Below are 23,250 nucleotides of genomic sequence, written 5' to 3' on the forward strand. Positions count from 1 at the left end.
CCTCCACTGCTCGTTCTCTATTTCTATCTCAAAATAAATAAATAAATAAACATTTTTTAAAAATGGAAAAAGGGGGGCGTCTGGGTGGCTCAGTCAGTTGAACGTTTGACTTCAGCTCAGGTCATAATCTCATGGTTCACGAGTCTGAGCCCCGAATGGGGCTCTGTTGCTGACAGCTCAGAATCTGGAACCTGTTTCAGATTCTGTGTCTCCCTTCAGATTCTGTGTCTCCCTCTCTCTCTGCCCCTCCCCCGCTTGTGATCTCTCTCTCTCTCTCTCTCTCTCTCTCTCTCTCAAAAATAAAAATGAATCATACAAAAAAAATTTTTTAATGGGAAAATGATTTAAGTAGGTATTTCTCCAAAGAAGATATACAAATGGCCAACAAACACATGAAAAGGTGCTCAGCATCATTAGTCATGAGAGAAATGCTAATCAAAACCCTAATGATCTCACTTCACATCAAGCAGGAAAGGTATAATTGGGAGAAAAAAGCCCAAAGAATAACAAGTGCTGGCAATGGTGTAGACAAACAGAACCCTCAAACCTCACTGGTGGGAACGTAAAGTGGCACAGCTGCTATGAAAACCAGTTTGGCATTTCTTTAAAAAGTTAAACATAGAACTACCATATGATCCCACAGTCCTACTTCCAGTGACATAGCCAAGAGAACTGAAAACACGTTCAAGCAAAAACTTGCACGCAAATGCACATAGTACCATTATTCATGGGGGAAGCAACCCAAGTGTCCATCCACTGATGAATGGTTAAATAATATGTGGCATATTCATACAACAGCGTATTCTTTAGCCTAAAAAGGAATGAAGTGCTGTCAATGAAGTGGCGTAAGATGGCTGAACCTTGAAGGCAAACTAAACGAAAGGAGACAGACACAAAAGGTCACATGTTCTGTGATTCCATTTATAGGAAGTGCCCAGAATAAGCACATCCATAGAGACAGGAAGCTGGTTAGTGGTTGCCAGGAGCTGTGGGGAGTGGGTCATAAGTAGTGACTACCCAATGTGTATGAAATTTCTATTTGGGGTGATGAAAATGTCCTGGATGAGGATGATAGTTGCAAAAACAAGGGAGGTGGTAAGTGTAGTTTTGCCCATGGTGGGTTTGAAGTGCCCAGGGAATATTCCCAGTGGAGGTACTTAGTAGGTAGCTGGCCAATAAGAGAAGGGAACTGAAATGATATAGGCTACAGAAATAGACCTGGGAAGAGATGGTTGTTGAAGCCCTAAGAGTACACGAGTTCGCTGTGGAATCATTAGAGTAGGGAGGGGAAGCCTTACAGAAGATCAACATTTTAAGATATGAGCATAAGAAGAGGACCTTCCAAAGGAGAATGAACAAGAGGAAGCAGAGAGGTAGGAGGAAGAGGGTGGGACACAGAAGCCAAGGAAAGAGGGCAGTGGTCAGAAACCTTACATGCTAGAAAAGTAAAATAAGATAAAGGCGAAGAAATGTCCATTGGGCTTAGCAAAAAGTAGATGTAGTTTTATTGGATTGGTGGAGACCGGGTTCAGATAACAGTTATTGACAAAGGTACTTTTAGGGGTGCCTGGGTGGCTCAGGTGGTTAAGTGTCTCTATTGTTTTTTTAATGAAAAAAAATTTTTTAATGTTTATTTATTTTTGAGGGAGGGAGAGAGAGAAAAAAGAGAGAGAGAGGGAGAGAGAAGAGCGGGGGAGGAGCAGAAAGAGAGGGAGACACAGAATCAAGAGCAGGCTCCAGGCTGACAGTCCACAGTCCACATGGGGCTCAAACCCACAAACCGCGAGATCATGACCTGAGCCTAAGTCGGACACTTAATTGACTGAGCCACCCAGGCGCCCCAAGCATCTGACTTCTGATTTCAGGTCATGATCTAATGGTTCATGAATTCCAGCCCCACAACAGGCTCCGTGTTGAAAGCACAGAGTCTGCTTGGGACGCTCTCACCTCCCTCTCTCTTCTGCCCCTCCCATGCATGTTCTCTCTCTCTCTCTCTCAAAATAAATAAATAAATTTAAAAGAAAGAGAAAAAAATTCCTTTATTACAGAAAGTCAGAGATATAAAAGTTAAATTAAATGTCATTGTCTCCCATTAGAATGCTTTATACATATATATATATATATATGTCAAGTTTAAACTATTTGTAGAAATGTAATTGATATAGCCCTTTTGAAGAGCTATTTGGTATTATCTGTTCAAATTTAGAAATTAGCATAGCCTTCCACCTTGCCTTGATATCAGTTCTAGAGAATTATAGACAAATACTTCATGTATTTTTTTCAAATTTTTAAATGTTTATTTCCAAGAGACAGAGAAAGAGAGAGAGAGAGAGACCAAACATAAGTGGAGGCAGGGCAGAGAGAGGGAGACACAGAATCAGAAGCAGGCTCCAGGCTCTGAGCTGTCAGCACAGAGCCTGATGTGGGGCTTGAACTCACGGAGCTGTGAGATCATGTCCTGAACCAAAGTCGGATGCTTAACCAACTGAGCCGCCCAGGCGCCCCGGTGTTTCATGTATTTTTAAGGAAACATGTATAAAGATGGTAATTGCAAAACTGTTTAAATGTGTATAAAATAGAAACAAATATCCATCAATAAGGGAATTATTAAATAAATTATATAGTGGATGATGGTTGCCTTCTCAGTAACTATTTCCCTCTTCCTCTTTTCTAACAGAATTCTAATTTTGCTTAAATGTCTCCTTTTCCCCAGTGTAGACCTTGGGTTTCAGAGAAAGGTGACTGGACTCTTAGCTCAAGGGGTAGGCCTGATTTTCCAATGATTGTTTCAGGCAAGAGCAAGAAACTCAGTGTAGGATGCGATTCAATTCAGGTTCTTGGAGCTTCTGGAATGTTCTTCCTTGATCTTCTAGAAGAGCTTCTGAAATCTACTTGGTCTCTTTCCTGAATCAAAAAGCATGTGGGCTCAATATAGCCATTCTATGACCTTGAGGGGAGCTGTCCTTAGAATGAGGCCCACATTGGGGAGCCTGGCTGGCTCAGTTGGAAGACCATGAAATTCTTGATCTTGGGATCATGGGTTTGAGCCCCACATGGGATGTAAGATTACTAAAAAAATAATAAATAAAAATGAAAGCTTAAAAAAAAAAACCACAAAGAAGAAGGCCCACATTGTAGAGAGTAGAGCAAAGAGAAAAAAAGGAAGGCAGAAAGAACCTTGTTCTTGATAAAATTACTGAGCCTCTGGATCACTCAACCCTGAAGGGAAGCCAATCTAGTCTTTCTGTTGGATGAGCCAAAACATTTCCTTACTGTTTAAGCCAGTTTGAGTTGAATGATCTGTTATTTGCTTCTGAAAATTCTAGTCCATACACTGTGACACAACCATGTTATGGAATACAATGTAGCAATTTTAAAAATGTTTATTTATTTATTTATTTTGAGAGAGAAAGAGAGTGAGAGTGAGAGCGCAGGAGCAGGGGAGGGGAAGAGAGGGAGAGAGAGTGAATCCCAAGCAGGCTCTGCACTGACAGCCTGGCTCAGGGCTCAATCCCAGGAACAGAAGCTGAAGTCAAGAATCAGGGACGTAACTGAGCCACTCAGGCACCCCCAATGTAGCAATTTTAAAAATATTCAGGGGCACCTGCCTGGCTTGGTTGGAAGAGCACGTGACTCTTGATCTTAGGGTCCTAAGTTCAAGCCACATGTTACGTATAGAGATTCCTGAAAAACATAAATAAACTTTTTGTTTAAGTTTATTAATTCAAAAGGTTAAAAAAAAACAATTGAGCCACCCAGGCACCCCTAAGTTTATTAATTTTTGAGAGAGAGAGAGAGCAAGCACAAGCAGGGGAGGGTCAGAGAGAGAAAGGGAGAGAATCCCAAGCAGGCTCCACACTGCCAGCATGGAGCCTGACTCAGGACCCAAACCCATGAACTGTGAAATCATGACCTGAGTCAAAATCAAGAGTCTGATGCTTAACCAACTGAGCCATCCAGGCACCCCAAACTTTTTTTTAAAGTAGGCTCAATGCCCAACATGCGGCTTGAACTCATGATTCCGAGATCAAAAGTCGCATACTCCACTGACAGAGCCAGCCGGGCACGCCTGAGAAAAATAAATAAAATTTTAAAAAATGAGGTAGGGGCACCTGGGTCGCCCCAATTTTGGCTCAGGTCATGATCTCACAGTTCATGGGCTCGGCCCAAGTCAGGCTCCGCGTTGACAGCTCAGAGCCTAGAGTCTGCTTTATATTCTGTGTCTCCCTCTCTTTCTCTGCCTCTCCTCCAATTGCTCTCTCTCTCTCTCTCTCTCTCTCTCTCTCAAAAATAAAAATAAAAACATTAAAACATCTACCTAATTAAAAAAAATTTTTTTCAACGTTTTTTATTTATTTTTGGGACAGAGAGAGACAGAGCATGAACGGGGGAGGGGCGGAGAGAGAGGGAGACACAGAATCAGAAACAGGCTCCAGGCTCCGAGCCATCAGCCCAGAGCCTGACGCGGGGCTCGAACTCACGGACCGCGAGATCGTGACCTGGCTGAAGTCGGACGCTTAACCGACTGCGCCACCCAGGCGCCCCCATCTACCTAATTTTAAAGACTGAACTCCTCATTTTTTTTAATGTTTATTTGAGAGAAAGAGAGAGAGAGAGAGAGAGAGAGAGAGAGAACCAGTGGAGAAGGGGCAGAGAGAAGAGGACAGAGAATCTGAAGCAGGTTCCAAGCTGACAGCAGTCTGTCAGTATGCCTGATGTGGGGCTCAAACTCATAAACTGAGATCATGACCTGAGCCGAAGTTGGATGCTCAACCGACTAAGCAATCCAGGCACCCCAAAATTAGGTATATTTCTACATACTGATTTAACATACCAAAAAAATCCTAGCCCTACTGAGTAAAAATTGAATAACTCTATGATTCCATTTATGTAAAATTCTAAAAAGCAAAATAAAATGTTTCTCTAAGTATATATAGACATGATTGCATAATTTATTTTTAATTTAAAATTATGTAATATTTACTGTATTGATGTAATGCATATGTAAATTATGAAGCATAATAAAATGAAAACCAGTGAACCCACTACTGAGTTTATGAACCAGAACATTACCAAAACCATCGAGGCTACATATATGTTCTTTTTTCTCATCACCTTTCTTTCCTCCAGGAGGGAAATAATAACTCTAGGGGGTAACCACTACCCTGAAATACCCTTTGGTTTAAAAAAAAAAATCTACTGTTGTTTCTTTCAACAGTAGATTATTACATAGGCCAGTTTTTGATCTTCATTGATAATGGTATCATACAATATAGACTTCTGACTTGTCTTTTTTTCATTCAATATCTCATGTGTGTAACTGTAGTTTATTCATTCTATTTTTGTATAATGCTCATCATGTGACTTATTGAAAATATGTTTATTCTCTTGTTAGACATTCGAGTAATTTCGAGTGTTTTTTTTCTTTTATTAACAATGGTGTTAGAAACATTCTTGAATATGTGTCCTGGTGCATGTACGCAAAGGTTGTTTTTTTTTTTTTTTTTTTTTTTTTTTTTGAGACAGGGAGAGACAGAGCATGAACAGGGGAGGGTCAGAGAGAGGGAGACCCAGAATCTGAAACAGTCTCCAGGCTCTGAGCTGTCAGCACAGAGCTCGACACGGGGCTCGAACTCACGGACCGCGCGATGATGACCTGAGCCGAAGTCGGCCGCTTAACCAACTGAGCCACCCAGGCGCCCCGCAAAGGTTTTTTTATACAACAGTAAGAGTGGACTGCTGGGTCATAGGGAAAACACATGGTTTATTTTTTTAGGTTATGCCAAGATAGTTGTACCAATATACACTTCTACCAGAAATGCCTAAGTATTCCTGTTATTCTACATCCTTGTATTCTCAGACTTTTTACATTTTACAAAGGAAAGGGCTTTAAAATGATTATCTCACTATGGTATTAGCATTTCTGTGATTACTAATAAAGGGGAGAATTTGCTATATTTTATTCAACATTTGTCCTCCCTTTACAGCACTGGTCAAAATGTAGCTCAGGCTTAAACTTCCCCCTGGAAGCCTTTCCTGACTTCTGATCTTCTGGCTAGGGTAAGTGCTACTACCAATACTTTGCATGTTTCTATCACAACATTTTAACAAGCCATCCATTTTTCAAGGATACGTGATCATCTCTTCGTTATAGCCCAAAGCATAGTCCATGGAAAATTGCCTTTTGTGGGGCACCTGGGTGGCTCAGTCAGTTAAGCTTATCTAGTTTGAGAGCCAGCACACGTGGGGGAGGGGCAGAGAGAGAGAGAGAGAGAGAGGGAGAGAGAGATGGAGACACAGAATCCAAAGCAGGCTCCCGGCTCTGAGCTGTCAGCACAGAGCCTGATGCAGGGCACCACCCCCACAAACTGTGAGATTATGACTTAAACTGAAGTCAGACATTTAACCGAGACACCCACGGCATCCCCATTTTGCTACATTTTAAAGATATGCTGTGATTTAAAAAAAAAAAACCACTAATATTTTGAATATTATGTGTCTAGCTTGCCCATTTAAAGGTGAATAAACACGTGCTCCCTTCCTTGAAAGAACTCGGTGTCTAATACACGAGAAACGGACTATCATACAGTGGGATATGTCCTGAACGATGACGCAGGGACTGAAGCTACATGGCTGGGCTTTGGGGAGATTAGATAGTCAGCAGGATATTGCTTTAAATCCAGCAGTTCTGATGACAGCTCAGGTGCTTGACAAGAATTCCAAAAATTTCCTCCTCTCAATCTAGGGCACAATTTGCCTATTCTAGTGACTTTCTGTTTTTCATATGATTCACCTATGTTATCACCTATAACTAACTACATTTCCCTTTTGCTGTCAGTTAATTGACTCCTCTGCATCTCTGGTTTAAATTCTTGGGAGGATATGTGTGGGCCAACTAAACAATGTTTCTCTCAAAAGTCACAGGCTATGTTGCTGACCAGCTGTGGCCATAGGAATAGGGTCAGAATGCACATAATGTGGTCATCAATATCCGAATTAATTATCTCCAGTCATTTTCCTCAGCGAGGGCCTATGAGGAAAAACTCCTCAGAAGGGGGAGGCCTGTTATTGCAGGTGAATGGCCTGACCTATTCTCTACAAGTGACATACAAGTGAGTTGTTTAGGGCGCTTTCTGTTGAGGGGATAGAAAACTCCATTCGAACTGATTTCGGAAAAGGAATCTATTGGCTTACACACTGAGAAGCCTAGAAGCATCATGGTTTCAAGAATGGCTGAATCTATGTTCTCAAATGATATTGTCAAAAATCTCGCACCTGCTCTTAACTCCGCTTCCTTCTGTGATTGTTTCATTCTTATCCCCACTAGTTCTAAGGTGAAATCCTCCCAGATTTAAGTTAAGTAAAAAAGACAGAGTCCCCTCCCCCAGCCCCTTTTAGCATTATTCCTGCTAGATGAAGCAGCATAATGTGATGGTTGAGACCATGGACTCAGGAACCAGATCAGCTCCATCACTTAACTGGTATTGTTTTGTGTTGGAAGTAGGCTTCATGCCAAGAACAGAGACCAACTCAGGGCTTAAACTCATGACCCTGAGATCAAGACCTGAGATGAGATAAAGAGTCAGATGCTTCAGCAACTAAGCCACCCAGGCACCTCCATCACTTACTGTTCTTAGAACTTTGGACAACTTATTTTACCTCTCCAAGCCTTGGTTTCTTCATCTGTACCACAATGGTTCCTACGTCAGTGGGTGGCTGTGAAGTTTAAAGTTGTTGATACTTGCAAGGTGCTTAAAATAGTGCCTGGTACAACAGAAATACTCAATTACCAGGCTCTGATTGGGTTGCAACTTTATCCCGGTGCTCTAAGGTTGGGACGTTACATCCAAACTACAAAGATCTAGAGCAGTGGAAGGATGGTTTCTTTTAAGAAACGTGGAGTGCCATTACCAAAGGCAGGGGAACGGCTGCCAGGTCAATATAAGCAACAAATGTCTGCTACAAAAAAGTTGGCAAACTTGGTGGAGACAACTCTCTAAGGTTTGATTTTATTATAAAGTAATACAGGAATTTGTATAAAATGGTTCTGGCAAAACAAAGGGATATAGAATCACCTGAAAGGATTTCTGTTCATGCCTGTAGTTGTAAAAAAAAAAGGACAATTCATTTTTTTTAAAGTTTATTTATTGTGTGTGTGTGTGTGTGTGTGTGTGAGAGAGAGAGAGAGAGAGAGAGAGAGAGAGAGAGACACTGAGAAAATCCCAAGCAGGCTCTGCGCTGTCAGCACAGAGACCGACCAGGGGCTCAAGCTCATGAACCCAGAGATCATGACCTGAGCCGAAATCAGGAATTGGATGCCCAACTGACCAAGCCACCCAGATGCCCCAACAATTCGCTTTTATTTGTGAAATGTAACTAGCGTTTGACTAGCACGTCACCGAAAAAAGGACTTTCACATGCATTAGTTAATTTAATCCTCGCAATAGCTCTGGGGAATAGATATTTAAAAAAAATTTTTGTGTTTATTTTTATTAAAAAATTTTTTTAACGTTTATTTATTTTTGAGAGAGAAAGCGCAAGTGGGAGAGGGCCAGAAAGAGGGAGACAAAGGATCTGAAGCAGGCTCTGTGCAGCGAGCGCAGACCCTGACACAGGGCTCAAACTCATGAACTGTGAGATCATGACCTGAGCCGAAATCAAAAGTTGGCCACTTAACCAACTGAGCCTCCCAGGCACCCCAGTATTTATTTTTGAGAGAGGGAGAGAGACCAAGGGCACAAACACAAGGTGGGCAGATGGGAGGAGCAGAAAGAGGAGGAGAGGGGCAGAGAGAGAGGGAGAATAAGAATCCCAAGCAGGCTCCCTGCTGACCATGCAGAGCCAGACTTAGGCCTTGATGTCATGAACTGTGTGATCATAACCTAAGCCGAAATCAAGTCAGAGGCCTAACCCAGTGAGCTACCCAGGCACCCCTGGGGAAGAGATATTATTAGCCCTACTAACATTAAGAAAATCTAATGAGTGGAAATACAGATGGATGTAAATTTTACAAATGGTAGTAATGTTATATAGCCTTTCCCATTAGTGTTCCCATTGCATTTTAGGTTCTGTTGGTACTCATGTATAATCATTTTTTCTTTTTCTTTTTAATGTATAATCCTTTCTTTCATTCAACAAATATTTATTGAGCACTTGCTATATGCCAAACCTTGTCTTAGGCCCTGGGCACTGGGACACAGCAGTGAACAAAACAATCCCTGTACTCCTTAAGTTTACATTATGATGGGGTAGGGGAAGACAAACCAGAAAATAAATAAGAAAAATATAAAGTTAGTAAGTGGTGATAAATGCTGTAGAGTAAAATCCAATAGGAAAAGCAGATAAAGAAAGGGAGTGTGTTTCAGTTTTACACACAGTGGTCAGTCTATCATCTGACGTTGTTTGTGGCTCTTCCCAAACAAGGATAAAATCTTACTTGCATTTACCTTCCAACACTCAGGGAGCCAACAACTTTATGTCCAATAAATGATAAGCCTGAGAAGAGTTGGGAAACAAAGGCCTGTAAAAAGATATTGACCGTAAAGGGCATAAATTGAAGAATCATTTATGACTAGTTTCACTTAGTTGCATTAATTTAGTTTCATTTCCATTAACAAGTGAATTTCTTTTCAGCACCTTTGCATTACAGAATGAAAGTTGTGTTAAAAGTTTTTACAGGCTATTTTAGGTATTTCAAGTATCTTTAGCCCCCTCTTTGGCTCTACTAGTGAGCACAAGGGGTGTGCGCGTGCACTTAAAAAAAAAAAAAACAACACACCACGCCCTCTGGCAGTTATTTCTTGGTATCAAGAATAGCTGTTTTCCAGGGGAAAGTTAGCATTTGGGAGTTCGCACTAACGTGCTAGGTGAAGCCCCGTTAGCAGTCCATCCCACCTCAACCAGCCACAAAACAAGCCTGTACGCCCGGAAACACAAACTACAAAAAGTGAGAATCTAACAACCCCAGCGCCCCGCGCAGCGGAACCTTGACCTCAAGATGGCGTCTCGTAGTCATAAGATTCAATCAGCTCCAATCAAAAATGGCAGGGTGGGTCGTAATTTACAGTTCGAGCCTTTCTAGTCCCCACCAGGCTCTCCTTCTCTATGGTTATTGGCCGCTGCGTGGTGATTCAGAGCCAAAGGGAAGACTATCTATACACGTTCTTCTCTATGATTCTCCTCTTCAGTCGGCCTGGCCGCAGTGCATGCCGGGCAAGAGGAAGACCTCCAGAAGCTCCCCGCGCAGCGCGGCTGTGTTTGCGGCCTGTGCGAGTAGGCGCTTCGGAACCAGTCTCCCGGCGAGCGGTGCGCAGAAACCTCGAACCGGTGGAGCCCACTCGTAACCTGGAGCCCGGAAGGCCGCGAAGACCGTACTGTTTTCTGAGCGGCGGGTGAGTCCACGCCTCTGAACGCGTGTGGGAACCGGGAGACCCGGGAGACCGGGAGTAGGGGAAACCAGGGAGGGTGCGAAAGGGCCGGGTTGGGATTGGGGGTGAAAAGGGGTTGGGGTGGGGGAGGGGGCTGGCACGAGGCTTGGGTTTCTTCACTTCTCTAAGGCCTCGAAAACCAGTGGGCCCAGCAGGAACCCGTGGAGGCCGGGACCTACTGCCAGAGCTTTCCTCCTTGCATTGTCGCCCACTTTCTCTTTCCCTCCCACGGCCCGTCACTGAGTGGATCGCCTGGGCCTTTTCTGGGCTCCACGTTTGCCACAAAACGATCGGTCTGCCCCTGGGGAGCCCTTCCCTGAGGCCCCTTTCTAACCCGAGCCTGGGGAACCTTACTGTAGATTTTCCGGGCCTAGGACACTCTTGCCCCAGGCTTTGCCCACAAGCCAGAGAGCAGCCACCCGTTTTAGCGAGGTGCCGGCCACCAACGGATTTCTTTCCCTTCCTCTTTGGTCATCCAGAGCCCTCCACCGAGTGCACTCCCCCACACCCACTCCGGATTCAGCTAATGCCCACCTTTTTTGGCACCCTCTTGGTTTGCTTGTCTAAGATTGTGATGAGTATTGTGGTCCTGCCCCCTTCCTCCTTTGGAGGTTGCAGTAAACTATATCCCCATTCATTCTAGGCGATGACCAAGCTCCACATTAAAATGTGTTACTTCTTTCTTACTCTTCTTTGGTCTTCAGTACTTTTTAAATACGTTTTTCGAAGTAGATCTAGGAGTACGAAGATTATTTTGAAGTTATGTAATGTGGATATTTATATTGCCATGGAAAAGCCATTTTGATCCTGGGCAGAGAGGAGCAGACCAAAAGGAGGGAAGAGATTGGACTTCTCTTGTACCAGACTGCTCTAGTATGAAGTACTGTGAATTAGGTAGTTGGCAGTGGAGTATAAACAATTTTTATATGGTCTTGGGAACTTTGATTTTTAAAAGCTTTCCAAAAACATTCAGGGGCCTTGAAAGGCATTCAGTTGGTCCTCATGATTCAAGCAGATACTATACTATTCTAATTAATCTAACTTTTCTTGAAGCTTTGGGTTTTTTTCATCTGTAAATTGAGGATTATAAAAGTATCCACTTCATAGGTTATTGTTATTAGGGATTAATTGAGAAAAAGTATGTAAAATCCTTAGTGCGATGTCTAAGTCACATAGTGTTTAGTTTGCGTTAACTGATACTGTTATTTAAGAAATTTCAGTGAAGTACAAGAGCCTGATCCTGACTCTTAACGTGTCGTCCAGTGTACTCTGAATAGACTTTTCTAAATAAAATCAAAGTTAACCCTTAATAAAAAGTTTCTTCTTGGTATGTTATTACTAGAAAGAGGCATTGTGATACAGTGAAAACAGCCTTTGGATTGGTAATTTCAGGATAGTGGGGACCTTGGAGTCCCCACTCACTTATTGTGTTTCCATGGACAAAATAGCTTCTTCATCTGTAAAAGGACAATAATATATCTACACCAGGTAATTTGGGAGATTCAGTGAGATAATGTATGTTGAAGGCTTTTGTAAACAGAAGTAAATAAAATGTTAGTTAATACTTTTATTAAATAATAATTCTTCTTGGAGTTACCGGATTCCCATTTCTGGTCTCCAAAATATGGTTTTTCCTGTATGTATGTATGTATGTATGTATGTATGTATGTTTGAATGTTTGATTCTAAAACATTTCTAGTAAGAAAATGTTTTCATTGTCCCAATGTTGCATATAGGCACTATATGTTAATAATAGTTTGGGCCAAGGTGTTTTGTTTTGTTTTGTTTTGTTTGTGGTTTGGTATCTTTTTATTTTACTGTGTTAAGGCTTTAAATCTGTTATTAAAATAAAATGAGTTCATTTTTAATATTGGTAATTACTTCAGACCCGATATTAGTTTGGGATTTTCAAGTAACTTCTTGGGTCACTGATTAGCTATATAGTTTTTTCATTTATATACGATTTAAAGAAAAATTGTATTGACTATTTTGTAACTTTGGAAGCAGAAGTAGTCATCAAATCTTTCAACGTCTTACAAAAACATTCTGTGTATTTTGTTTAACCTCTTGATAGTCTTTTCTGACAACTACCACTGCCATTCCTAAGAGGATTTCGATTGATTATCCCTTAAAGTTTTTGAATAGCTTTTCTCTTGCTTTTTAAAAAAATTTTGAAACTTCAGAAAATAAAAAGAACATAACATTTACACCACCAGAATTACTGATACTGCTTTTTAGAACTTAATCAGCACAATTTCAAACTTCAAAAAAGTTGCAAGAATAGTAGAAAGAATTCTTAAATAGCTTTTCACCCAGATTCCCCAAATGATAACATTTCACAAATTTACTTTATCCTCTCCTCTTTTTCTTCATAGTTTTCTTCTGAAATGTTTTGCTAGTAAGCCACAGATGAGGTGTCCTTAACCCTTAAATACGTAAGTGTATATTTCTTAGAATAAGGGTATTTTCATATTTAATAGCAGTACAGTGAACAAAATCAGGAAATTAATATTGATTCAATATTATCTAATTTACAGGTCTTAATTGGATTTAGCCTGAACTTGTTCTGAATTGATATTGCTTTTTTTTTTAAAGCAACTTTACTAAGGTGTAATTGATACATAAAATACACTTGTTGTAATGTGCAATTTGATGATTTTTAGTAAGTGTTCAGAGTTGTGTGACTGTTACCCCCAAAAGGATCCTTCTTTCTGGTTTGCAAGTCACTCCCTGTTCCCACCTCAGCTCCAGACTACCACTAATTTTTCTCTGTAAATAGTATCGCTTTTTAATCATTGAAAATGGTAAAACCGCAAAGTGGAAAGCTAAGAAAAAGATCACGTCCCTTTTTGGAGACTTAAACACTTGAGTATTTTCATACCTCTGAAAAGCTTTCCTGCAAAAGAAACATTTTGTTAATCAAGCATTTCCTGTTCTTCTTTGGATATGGAATACTCTTTCCTGGGAATAGTTCCCCAAGACTCCACTTCTGTAGAAATTCAGTTTGAGATGCGGTTTTGAGGGGCTTGCTTTCCTTAGGCTGGGACAGGTATGTCAGTCCATTGTACCTTGTAGGCTGTAAGCAGAGCAGGGAACAACACACGCTACAGTATTGATCACTTATATTCAATGAAGAGCTACTGGACTGGCAGTGTAACTGTAGGAAAATAATGTTTAGAAAAGAATCTGACACACAATTGGAGCTAGATATTTGTTGAATGAATGAGTTGTATAAGTATTTGTTCAGGAGAATCTGTTGGTTCATTTGCCTCTTACCATTCAGAAATTTGGCACACCGGGTCTGGATGGGGTTAGCCAGTAAATCTATTCCGGGTGAAATATTTTTTCTATTGGGATAAATCTGCAATGGAGGAATGGTTATTAGCAGTAAATGGTGTGAGAAAAGGAGTGATTTAACAGCATAAGGAGAAAAAAAAAAACATAAAGAGGAAAAAGTGAAAAAAAGAAAAGCAGAATGCACGCATATGTTGAGTGGTAGGGGTACATGTTATTTAAAGTGTTTTTTTTTTGGACAGAGGAAACTAGATTTATTGAGATAAAATTTACATACAATAAAATGCACCCATTTAATTTCAGTGAATTTTGACAAACGCGTAATAAATCTGTATGGCCACTGCCACACTGAAGTAGGCACTAAAGATAGGGAATACTCGCGTGATAGGTGCTCATTTTGTTACTTTGGGCTATAAGGTTTCATACTGAGCCGGTAAAAATGCTTTGAGCCTTCTAGGGGCGCTTGGCTGGCTCAGTGGGAAGAGCATGTGGCCCTTAATCTCGGGGTTGTGAGTGTGAGCCCCACGTTGGGCGTAGACATTGCTTAAAAATAAAATCTTATTAAAAAAAAAAAATGCTTTGAGCCTTCTAAAAGTGAAGCCCTCCGGAGTGAAAGTGAAAAATACAAGTATTTTGTAAATGTTACCTAAATCATTTCAGTGCTAATAAAATAACCTTTGCAACTCTCTTTTTCTTAAACTCCTTGTGTGATCCGTCAGCAATTGGCTACACTTGAAATAATACATCCAGAATCTAACACTTTCACCACCTATTCCAGACCACCATCTCCTGTCTGTATTATTATAGTAGTAGTCCTTTGCATCTCCACTTGTTCTCCAGTCTCATTAACACAGTGGCCAGTGACGCTATTAAAATGCCAGTCTTACTAACACAGTGGCCAGTGACGCATTTAAAGTGTAAGTCAGGTCAAAAGCCTTTCAAATGTTTTCCATCTCAGAGTAAAAATCAAAACCGTTGCAGTGGCCTACTAAGTACTACATTCTGTGAGCCCGCTCCCCCAAGAATACTTGGCATTTATCTTTGCTTTCCTCAAGTACTCTGCTCCAGCTGTTGGCCTTGTTTTTCCTCCCACAAAACACTACATGATCACCTCAGGCTCCTATATTTGCTGTTTTCTTTGCTTGGAAGGCTGTTGCCTCCATATATGAGGCTTCCTGTCTTGGCCTCTTTGGAGTCTTCGTTCAGTTTGCCTGTCTTCTTTGTGAGGCCCAACCACCATATTTAAAGTAAAGTGCTCCCATGTTCTTTTCCCTACTTTATTTTACAACGTACCTACCAACTTTTTGTTGTTGTTATTTTATTTTTTTAACTTACATCCAAGTTAGCATATAGTGTAACAATGATTTCAGTAGATTCCTTAATGCCCCTTACCCATTTAGCCCATCCTCCCTCCCACAACCCCTCCAGTAACCCTCTGTTTGTTCTCCATATTTAAGAGTCTCAATGTTTTTTCCCCCTCCCTGTTTTTATATTATTTTTGCTTTCCTTCCCTTTCCTTGTGTTCATTTGTGTCTTAAAGTCCTCATATGAGTGAAGTCATATGATATTTGTCTTTCTCTGACTAATTTTGCTTAGCATAATACCCTCTAGTTCCATCCACATAGTTGCAAATGGCAGGATTTCATTCTTTGTGATTGTTGGAGTAATACTCCATTGTATATGTATAGTATATCTTCTTTACCCATTCATCCATTGATGGACATTTGGGCTTTTTCCATACTTCGGCTATTGTTGATAGTGTACCTACCAACTTTGAATCTCCATATAATTTATTATGAGAATATTACAATTTATCAACTGTAGCTAAAAACTGATCAGCTTTGCTTACGGTTATAAAAGTATTCCAGGGGCGCCTGGGTGGCGCAGTCGGTTAAGCGTCCGACTTCAGCCAGGTCACAATCTCGCAGTCCGTGAGTTCGAGCCCCGTGTCGGGCTCTGGGCTGATGGCTCGGAGCCTGGAGCCTGTTTCTGATTCTGTGTCTCCCTCTCTTTCTGCCCCTCCCCCGTTCATGCTCTGTCTCTCTCTGTCCCCAAAAAATAAATAAACGTTGAAAAAAAAATTTAAAAAAAAAATTAAAAAAATAAAATAAAAGTATTCTTAGTCATTTTCACACATGCCAAAACATAAAAGTTTATGTTGAAAAAAGTGGTTGATACTCTCACTTTAGGGTGTTTAAAGTGAACATTAATATTGGTCAGTGATCATCAGAATTGTTTGTTTTCTGACCATAGGAGGGACCATTATCTTATTAAGATACCTTTCTTTACCTTTGAAGTTTCACCTATGAATAAGCAAGTTTTGGATGGTTTTAAATGAAAGGGACATATAACAAAAATTAGAAGTGAATAGAATGCATACGTTAGCATAAAACATATAATCTGGTTATTCTTACAGAATGAATTATACCTTTAAGAGCCACGAAATACAGTTGAAACACCAAGAACATAAAGGGTTTTAAAAAAATGGTTACAGCTTAATACTTGGCAATAAATTCATGCTCCGGTCTTTGTAAAAACATTGTGAGGCTAGACACTGGGTCATTGCTAGCATAGAAATTGGCACATGGGAGCTTGTTAATAAATTTGTTTACTGATTCATTCACTAATTTATTTATTCAACAGGTATTAATACCAACTGCCCTCCTAAGAAAGTGCTGAGATAGAGTATTATAATGATAATAGAAGAGCTTCTGTAAGTAGGACAGTAGCCCTCTTTTGAAAGGAGATACACTTCTGCCCCCTCCTGTAGAATGTTTGTTTTTATTTTTGGGCAAAAAGTATTACAAAAAGATTAAAAATTCAACACATTTATAATATTAAATTAGTTCCATTTTTCCTTTTTAATTTATGCTGATGCTTAAGATTTTAAAGCATTTTCCAGTACCTTATTTTCTAAGTGTATGAAATTCTAGGAATTTGTTTTACCTGTAAAGCTTTGTAAATATTTTAAGTGTACTGTGTTTTCTGAAATGGAAGTTTAGATTTTATAGAATTATCCTAAATAATCCTGTATTATCCTGACTTATTAAGTCAACACTGAGGAAGAACAGCTGTGAGCCTGAAGGACATGCTTATCTAAGACTGTTTTAAAGAAAAGTCTAATAAACAGGTAAAAAGATACTCAACCTCATTAGTGATTAAGGAAATACATATTGAAATGAGAGTATTTTTTACCTATTAGACTGTTATAATTTAAACACTGATTTACTCCAGTGATGTTGAGGATCTGAGGTAAGGGCATACATACCCACGTATTGGTGGTGAGGATATAAATTTGTACGTTAGTTTTGGAGGATGATTTGGAGGTAAAGTGTAGATACATACAGTACTAAGCTGTGTTATAAAATTATTTGCACAGGTGCATAGATTTATATATCCAGTATGTCTAGGAATGTTCAATGTTATTTGTAAGAGGCAAAATGTGGAGCCAATCATCCTTGTTGATTGAATAATTATTGTATACCTGTATTATGGTAGTTTACTGCATTATAAAGGTTGGGATAGAACTTTGTGAACTGATATGAAGAGATGTTAATGATAATGAAGGAGAAATGCACGTAACAATATAGTATGATTATACTGTTTGCAGAAAAACACAAATAATTGTATGTTAGTTTGTGTATAGAAAGCTATTTAGAAGAATACAACGGTATATACCAAACTGTTGGGATTAGGGGGCGAGGAAGTGGAAGACATGCACTTTTTATCTTCTCTCTTCTGAAGGGTGAGTAAATCAGTGTATGAAATACACACACAGAAATAGTACAAATGTTCTTTAAAAGCTTCAAACAACTCTAGACCCCTTCAGTTGTAGAGTGTAGGTGAAATTTTTCCTAGTATCCAACAAACATCCTGTTCATTAAATTGCTACTATTTAGTGCCATCACTGATACGGGATCACTGATTTTGGCTGCTTTTTAAAATTGGTACATGGAATCTTCCCAAGGCATCACATTGTTTTTCTACTTTTTCTTATAGTTCTGGACACTCAAGTATGTTGATGAAAATATAAAATTTGGTCATAAAGGAGTCTTAAATACATTCATTTAGCTAAAACACAAAATTAAATTTCTTTTAAGTAATATAAATCAAATGAAGCGATTCAGTGTATTCTTACATTAAATCAAATGCTAACATCTGATTCTTGAATTTCATTCATTCATTGAATTTCATTCAAGAATGGTTAAGAGTTTTGCTTTTATCAAAAATTATGACATCTTTCTCACTGTCACAAATTTTATGTTCTTTATATCTGAGTGGTTACCATGTGACCTGATGTCAGGCGGTTTCTTCCCCCTCAGGTTTATAGTTTACTGAGACAGACAGTCATTTGTCCTTGAGGAACTGGCCAACATTGAGTCAACAAATACTGCGTAACTTTGTACATTTAGTTTTCAGGGTGCTGATGTGTGTAAAAAATGACTGCATCAGAACACTTAAAAAAAAAAACTGTTAGATAACCTTCCTGGATTCTGAGTTTGGTTTAAAAAGATTCGTTGATGTTTGGTTTTTAATTTTTGGATATTAACTGAACCTCAAAATTTTTTTCTTCCTTTATATGTATTCCCACATGATTGTAGGAGTCTATCCTGAATTTAGATCGTGTACATTTTGGGAACTTATTTTAGAAAAGATCTAAGTTTTAAAAATTCTCAATGGACAGACAGAGAAAAGAGGGTCTTTGCCAACTACTTTGGGTAAGAAAACTTTAGAATTTTGCAGATACTCTAAAAATGAAGGCCAACAAACCAGGCATATCAAATTGCAAAGATTTCAAATAAAATGATTTGTCATGATTTTTTTCTTTAGACCGCTGCAGTAAGAATGTCTTTTCCCCCTCATTTGAATCGCCCTCCCATGGGAATCCCAGCACTCCCACCAGGGATTCCACCCCCACAGTTTCCTGGTTTTCCTCCACCTGTACCTCCAGGTAAGTTTGTGGATATTGTTGTTTCTTTAACCTGCAGTTTCATCATTACACTGTTAACTTTAGGAAAATGATATGTGTTAGTAGTAAAGATGTCTGTTAGCATCCTTTTGTAAATGTGATGTATCATTTTCCTGTAGCAGTACTTTTCATCTCTGGGTGAGTATCAAATTCATCTGGGGAGGTTAAAAAAAAAACCAAAACCCTTTATTTAAAAAAAAAAAAAATAGGGGGGTGTCTGGGTGGCTCAGTCAGTTGAGCGTCCGACTTCAGCTCAGGTCATGATCTCTCAGTTCATGAATTCGAGCCCCGCGTCAGGCTCTGTGCTGACAGCTCAGAGCCTGGAGCCTGCTTCAGATTCTGTGTCTTCCTCTCTCTCTGCCCCTCCCCCACTCATGCTCACTCTGTCTCTGTCTCTCTCTCTCAAAAATAAACATTAAACAAAAATTTAAAAAGGCAGTACGTTCGTATGGTTCAGTCATCAAAAAGGTATACAGTGAATACTTTTCCTTGAATTCCTACATAACTTACTACTATCTCTTACCGAAAGAGGGAAACTTATTTTTATTTAACTTTTTTGTATTAAAAAAATTTTTTTTTAACATTTACTTATTTTTGAGAGAGACAGAGACAGAACGTGAGTGGGGGAGGGGCAGAGAGAGAGGGAGACACAGAATCCGAAACAGGTTCTAGTCTCTGAGCTGACAAAGCCCGATGCGGGGCTCAAACTCATGGACTATGAGATCATGACCTGAGTTGAAGTCGGATGCCCAACCGACTGAGCCAGCCAAGCGCCCTGAGAGGGAAACTGTTTTAAACAGTCATTAGTTTCTTTATTCTTCCAGATACTTTTTAGTACATATTACATGCCATCACAAGTATATATTCTTTTATCCAATGGGTTTTTTTTTTTTCTTAATGTAGATGTATAGTAGCATCCTATATGTACTGTTCTACCCCTTTTTTTATGCTTGATAATATATTTTGGAGAGCTTTCCAGATTACCATATAAAAGCTTCCTCTCTCCAAAGCTCTTTGAGGTCCAAAGAAAAAGAATTTTTTTTTCAGGCCCTACTCCAACCCACTGATTCAGATCCTCAAGGTACTGGGGCCTAGGAATGTTTATTTTCAATAAGTTCATAGGCGGATCCTAAGGATCTATTTAAGCAAAACTAAGAACCCACATTTGAGAACCATTATCTTTTTATTTTTATTTTTTAACATTTATTTATTATTGAGAGATAGACACAGAGTGTGAGCAGAGGAGGGGTAGAGAGAGTGGGAGACACAGAATCCGAAGCAGGTGAGAACCATTATCTTGAGGTACATCTTAACATTGCTTGGCCTAGAGAGCAAGAGTTTTCCTTTGGTTTATGGGCAGTAGTGCAGATATTTTTAACAGGGCTGAAAAAATTTTATACAAAATCACCTTCTCTTCCAAAAGACAGTATCTTAAGAACTGTCCTTAATTTGTATGTGAAAAGTTTTGCTTTTCTTATGTTTGCTTTTTTGCTGAAATCAGCAAATGATCCTGTAAATAATCCAGAAATATTTGAGGAAAGCTTTTTTTTTTTAATTAAAATTTTTAAAAATTAATTTATTTATTTTGAGAGTGAGTGAGTGCATGCAGGGGACGGGCAGACGGGGAGAGAGAGAATCCCAAGCAGGCTCTGTACTGACAGCACAGAGCCTAATGTGGGGCTCGAACTCACAAACGGTGAGATCATGACCTGAGCTGAAATCAAGAGTCAGATGCTTAACCGCTTAGCCACCCAGGCATCCTGTTTGAGGGAAGCCTTATATCAGAGACCTGTTTTTAACTATTGGATTATCTATTTGAAATTACAGTGTTTTACTGTTGAGAGATCAGCAGTACATTGAAGTTGGCTCATAAGATGGGTTGTTAATTCACAACACATTTTACGGACTCAGTTTTGAGGCCTTCTACTCCTAGGGCAAGTATATAGCAGTGTTGGAGTAGGTATGAAAAGCCACAAGATAAACATGGCTGAGAGAGAGACAATGCGAGTGGGGTAGAGGCAGAGAGAGAGGACACAATCTGAAGCAAGCTTTCTGCACAGAGCATGATGCTTGAATCTACGAATCTCTAGATCATGACCTGAGCCAAAGTCAGACACTTAACCAACTGAGCCACCAGGTGTACCCCATGATATATATTTTTTTAAACAAAACCCTTGTGTTATATAGCTTTATAGGAAAGAATAGTTTACTTTTTAAAAAATTTCTTTATGGGGCGCCTGGGTGGCGCAGTCGGTTAAGCGTCCGACTTCAGCCAGGTCACGATCTTGCGGTCCGTGAGTTCGAGCCCCGCGTCGGGCTCTGGGCTGATGGCTCAGAGCCTGGAGCCTGTTTCTGATTCTGTGTCTCCCTCTCTCTCTGCCCCTCCCCCGTTCATGCTCTGTCTCTCTCTGTCCCAAAAATAAATAAACGTTGAAAAAAAATTAAAAAAAAAAATTTCTTTATGAAGAAATTTAAGGGATTTGGGAATGAAGCATAATCAGTTATTCAGAATCAGGAAAGATGACTGAAAGATCAGTGCCTTAATTTCCCTACTAGTAGATTGGTTTTATAGAAAAGATTTAAATTCCTTTGATGGGGTACCTGGGTGGCTCAGTTGGGTTGAGCTTCCAACTCTTGACTTTGGCTCAGGTCATGATCTAATGGTTCATGGGTTTGAGCCCTGCATTGGGCTCTTCACTAGCAGTGTGGAGCCTGCTTGGATTCTCTCTCTCCCTCTCTATCTCTGCCCCTCCTTGCTTGTGCGCATGTGCTTTCTGTGTGTGTGTGTGTGTGTGTGCGCGCGTGCGCGCGCGCTCTCTCAAAATAAATAAACATTAAAAAAAGTTTAACTCCTTTTTTTTTTAAAGAGCAAATACTAAATTTAACCTTTTCTGATGAACATTATACCAAATTATTAAACGGAAGTAGAAGATAAATGAAACCTGTTTCTCTTAAGACTACTCTCTGCATATCTTTTAAAATGGGTCAGCAGGGGGCACCTGGGTTAAGTGTCCAACTCTTGATTTTGGCTCAGGTTGTGATCTCACAGTTGGTGGATTCAAGCCCCGTGTGGGGCTCTTTGCTGACAGTGTGGAGTCTGCTTGGGATTCTCTGTCCCTCCCCTGTTCACGTCTTCTCTTTCTCTCTGTCTCTGTCTCTCTCTCAAATAAATAAGTGAACGTTAAAAAAAAAAAAAAAAAAAAAGGTGGGTCAGCTGCTCCTGAAACCAGATTGTAAGTGTTTCTTCTTGCCTGTTTGGTCATTGCCATACTAATGTTGGCATTTATTCAGAATAACACTATTAATTCTGATTCTGTTTATAATAGCATACAGTATCATTTCTGTTCAGGGAAATATACTTGGGTGATAAATCAGACTTTAGTTGCAACTCATTGTGCATTCTTTGTAGAGCATCAGTACTTTAAAAGGTAAATAATAAAGTAGTATGCTAAACTCGTGTAGTAATTCAAGACCACACATAACCCATGTTCATGAATCATTTTCTTCTCTTGCTTATTAATGCAATTAATTGCACTTTTAAGTGTGATGGTCAAATTCTATATTAAATTAGAAAATAAATTTGAAAAATAACCGTAATTTTTCCCTAAAGAGTAATCTATGCATATAGAAAAAGAAAGTTTTTTCCCCATAGTTCTTGAGAATTCCCTTCCCCAAACATAGCCTTTCTTACCAGTTTGTAGTGTGCACGCTTCAGAGATGAACTATGCATATCCTGATGTGTTTGCTTATGTATACTCTTTCCCTGCTTCTGTTTTTCTTTATTTTCTTTTAAATTTAAAAAAAAATTTTTTTTTTTTTTGAGAGAGAGCAAGAGCATGGGCACACATGCAAGCCAAGGGAGTGATGGAGAGAGAGGGAGGGAGAGAATCTTAAGCAGGCTCCATCCTCAGCACATAGGGCTTGATCCCACAACCCTGGGATCATGACCTGAGCCAAAGTCAAGAATCCTACACTCAAGCGACAGAGCCACCCAGGTGCCCTCCCTCTTATTTCTGTTTTTTAAAAACAGCATAGTATTGCACTGTTCACACTTTGTATACTTAGCATGTATAGATCTTTGTAATGAGTAGTAATACATTCTCTATTATGAATTTCATATTGCATGAAATTTAGTAAATTGGGCTAAGAAATGTATTATTCAGGGGTGCCTGGGTGGCTCAGTCGGTTGAGTGGCTGACTTCGGCTCAGGTCATGATCTCGCGGTCTGTGAGTTCGAGCCCCGCGTCGGGCTCTCAGAGCCTGGAGCCTGTTTCAGATTCTGTGTCTCCCTCTCTCTGACCCTCCCCCGTTCATGCTCTGTCTCTCTCTGTCTCAAAAACAAATAAACGTTAAAAAAAAAAAATTAAAAAAAAATGTATCATTCAAATTTTAGTAACTATTAAAAAGGAACAAACAATGGGGCACCTGGATGACTCGATAGAGCGGGTTACTCTTGATCTCAGGGTTGTGAGTTTGAGCCCTGTGTTGGGTTTAGAGCTTACTTTATTATTATTACTATTTTTATTTTTAATGTTTATTTTTGAGAGAGAGACAGAGCCA

The 23,250-nt window shown here is 39.7% G+C and overlaps 1 protein-coding gene across 5 annotated transcripts in view; it reads left to right on the top strand.

Annotated features, from left to right (window-relative positions):
- The first annotated feature begins 10,122 nt into the window (after window positions 1-10,122).
- The window catches only part of RBM25 (RNA binding motif protein 25), a 60,998-nt gene continuing 47,870 nt past the window's right edge, over window positions 10,123-23,250 (top strand). The window contains exons 1-3 of one of the 5 annotated variants that reach the window (XM_043556521.1): window positions 10,123-10,391; window positions 18,323-18,439; window positions 18,552-18,672. In XM_043556521.1, the coding sequence (XP_043412456.1) occupies window positions 18,398-18,439; window positions 18,552-18,672 (163 nt within the window). In that variant the 5' untranslated portion in view covers window positions 10,123-10,391; window positions 18,323-18,397. Of the gene's footprint in view, window positions 10,392-12,802; window positions 12,863-18,175; window positions 18,440-18,551; window positions 18,673-23,250 lie in introns of those variants that run through there. The other 4 variants (XM_043556524.1, XM_043556523.1, XM_043556525.1 and 1 more) reach the window with 4 other exon arrangements.

This window comes from Prionailurus bengalensis, chromosome B3 (assembly GCF_016509475.1).
Source record: "Prionailurus bengalensis isolate Pbe53 chromosome B3, Fcat_Pben_1.1_paternal_pri, whole genome shotgun sequence".
NCBI lineage: Eukaryota > Metazoa > Chordata > Mammalia > Carnivora > Felidae > Prionailurus > Prionailurus bengalensis.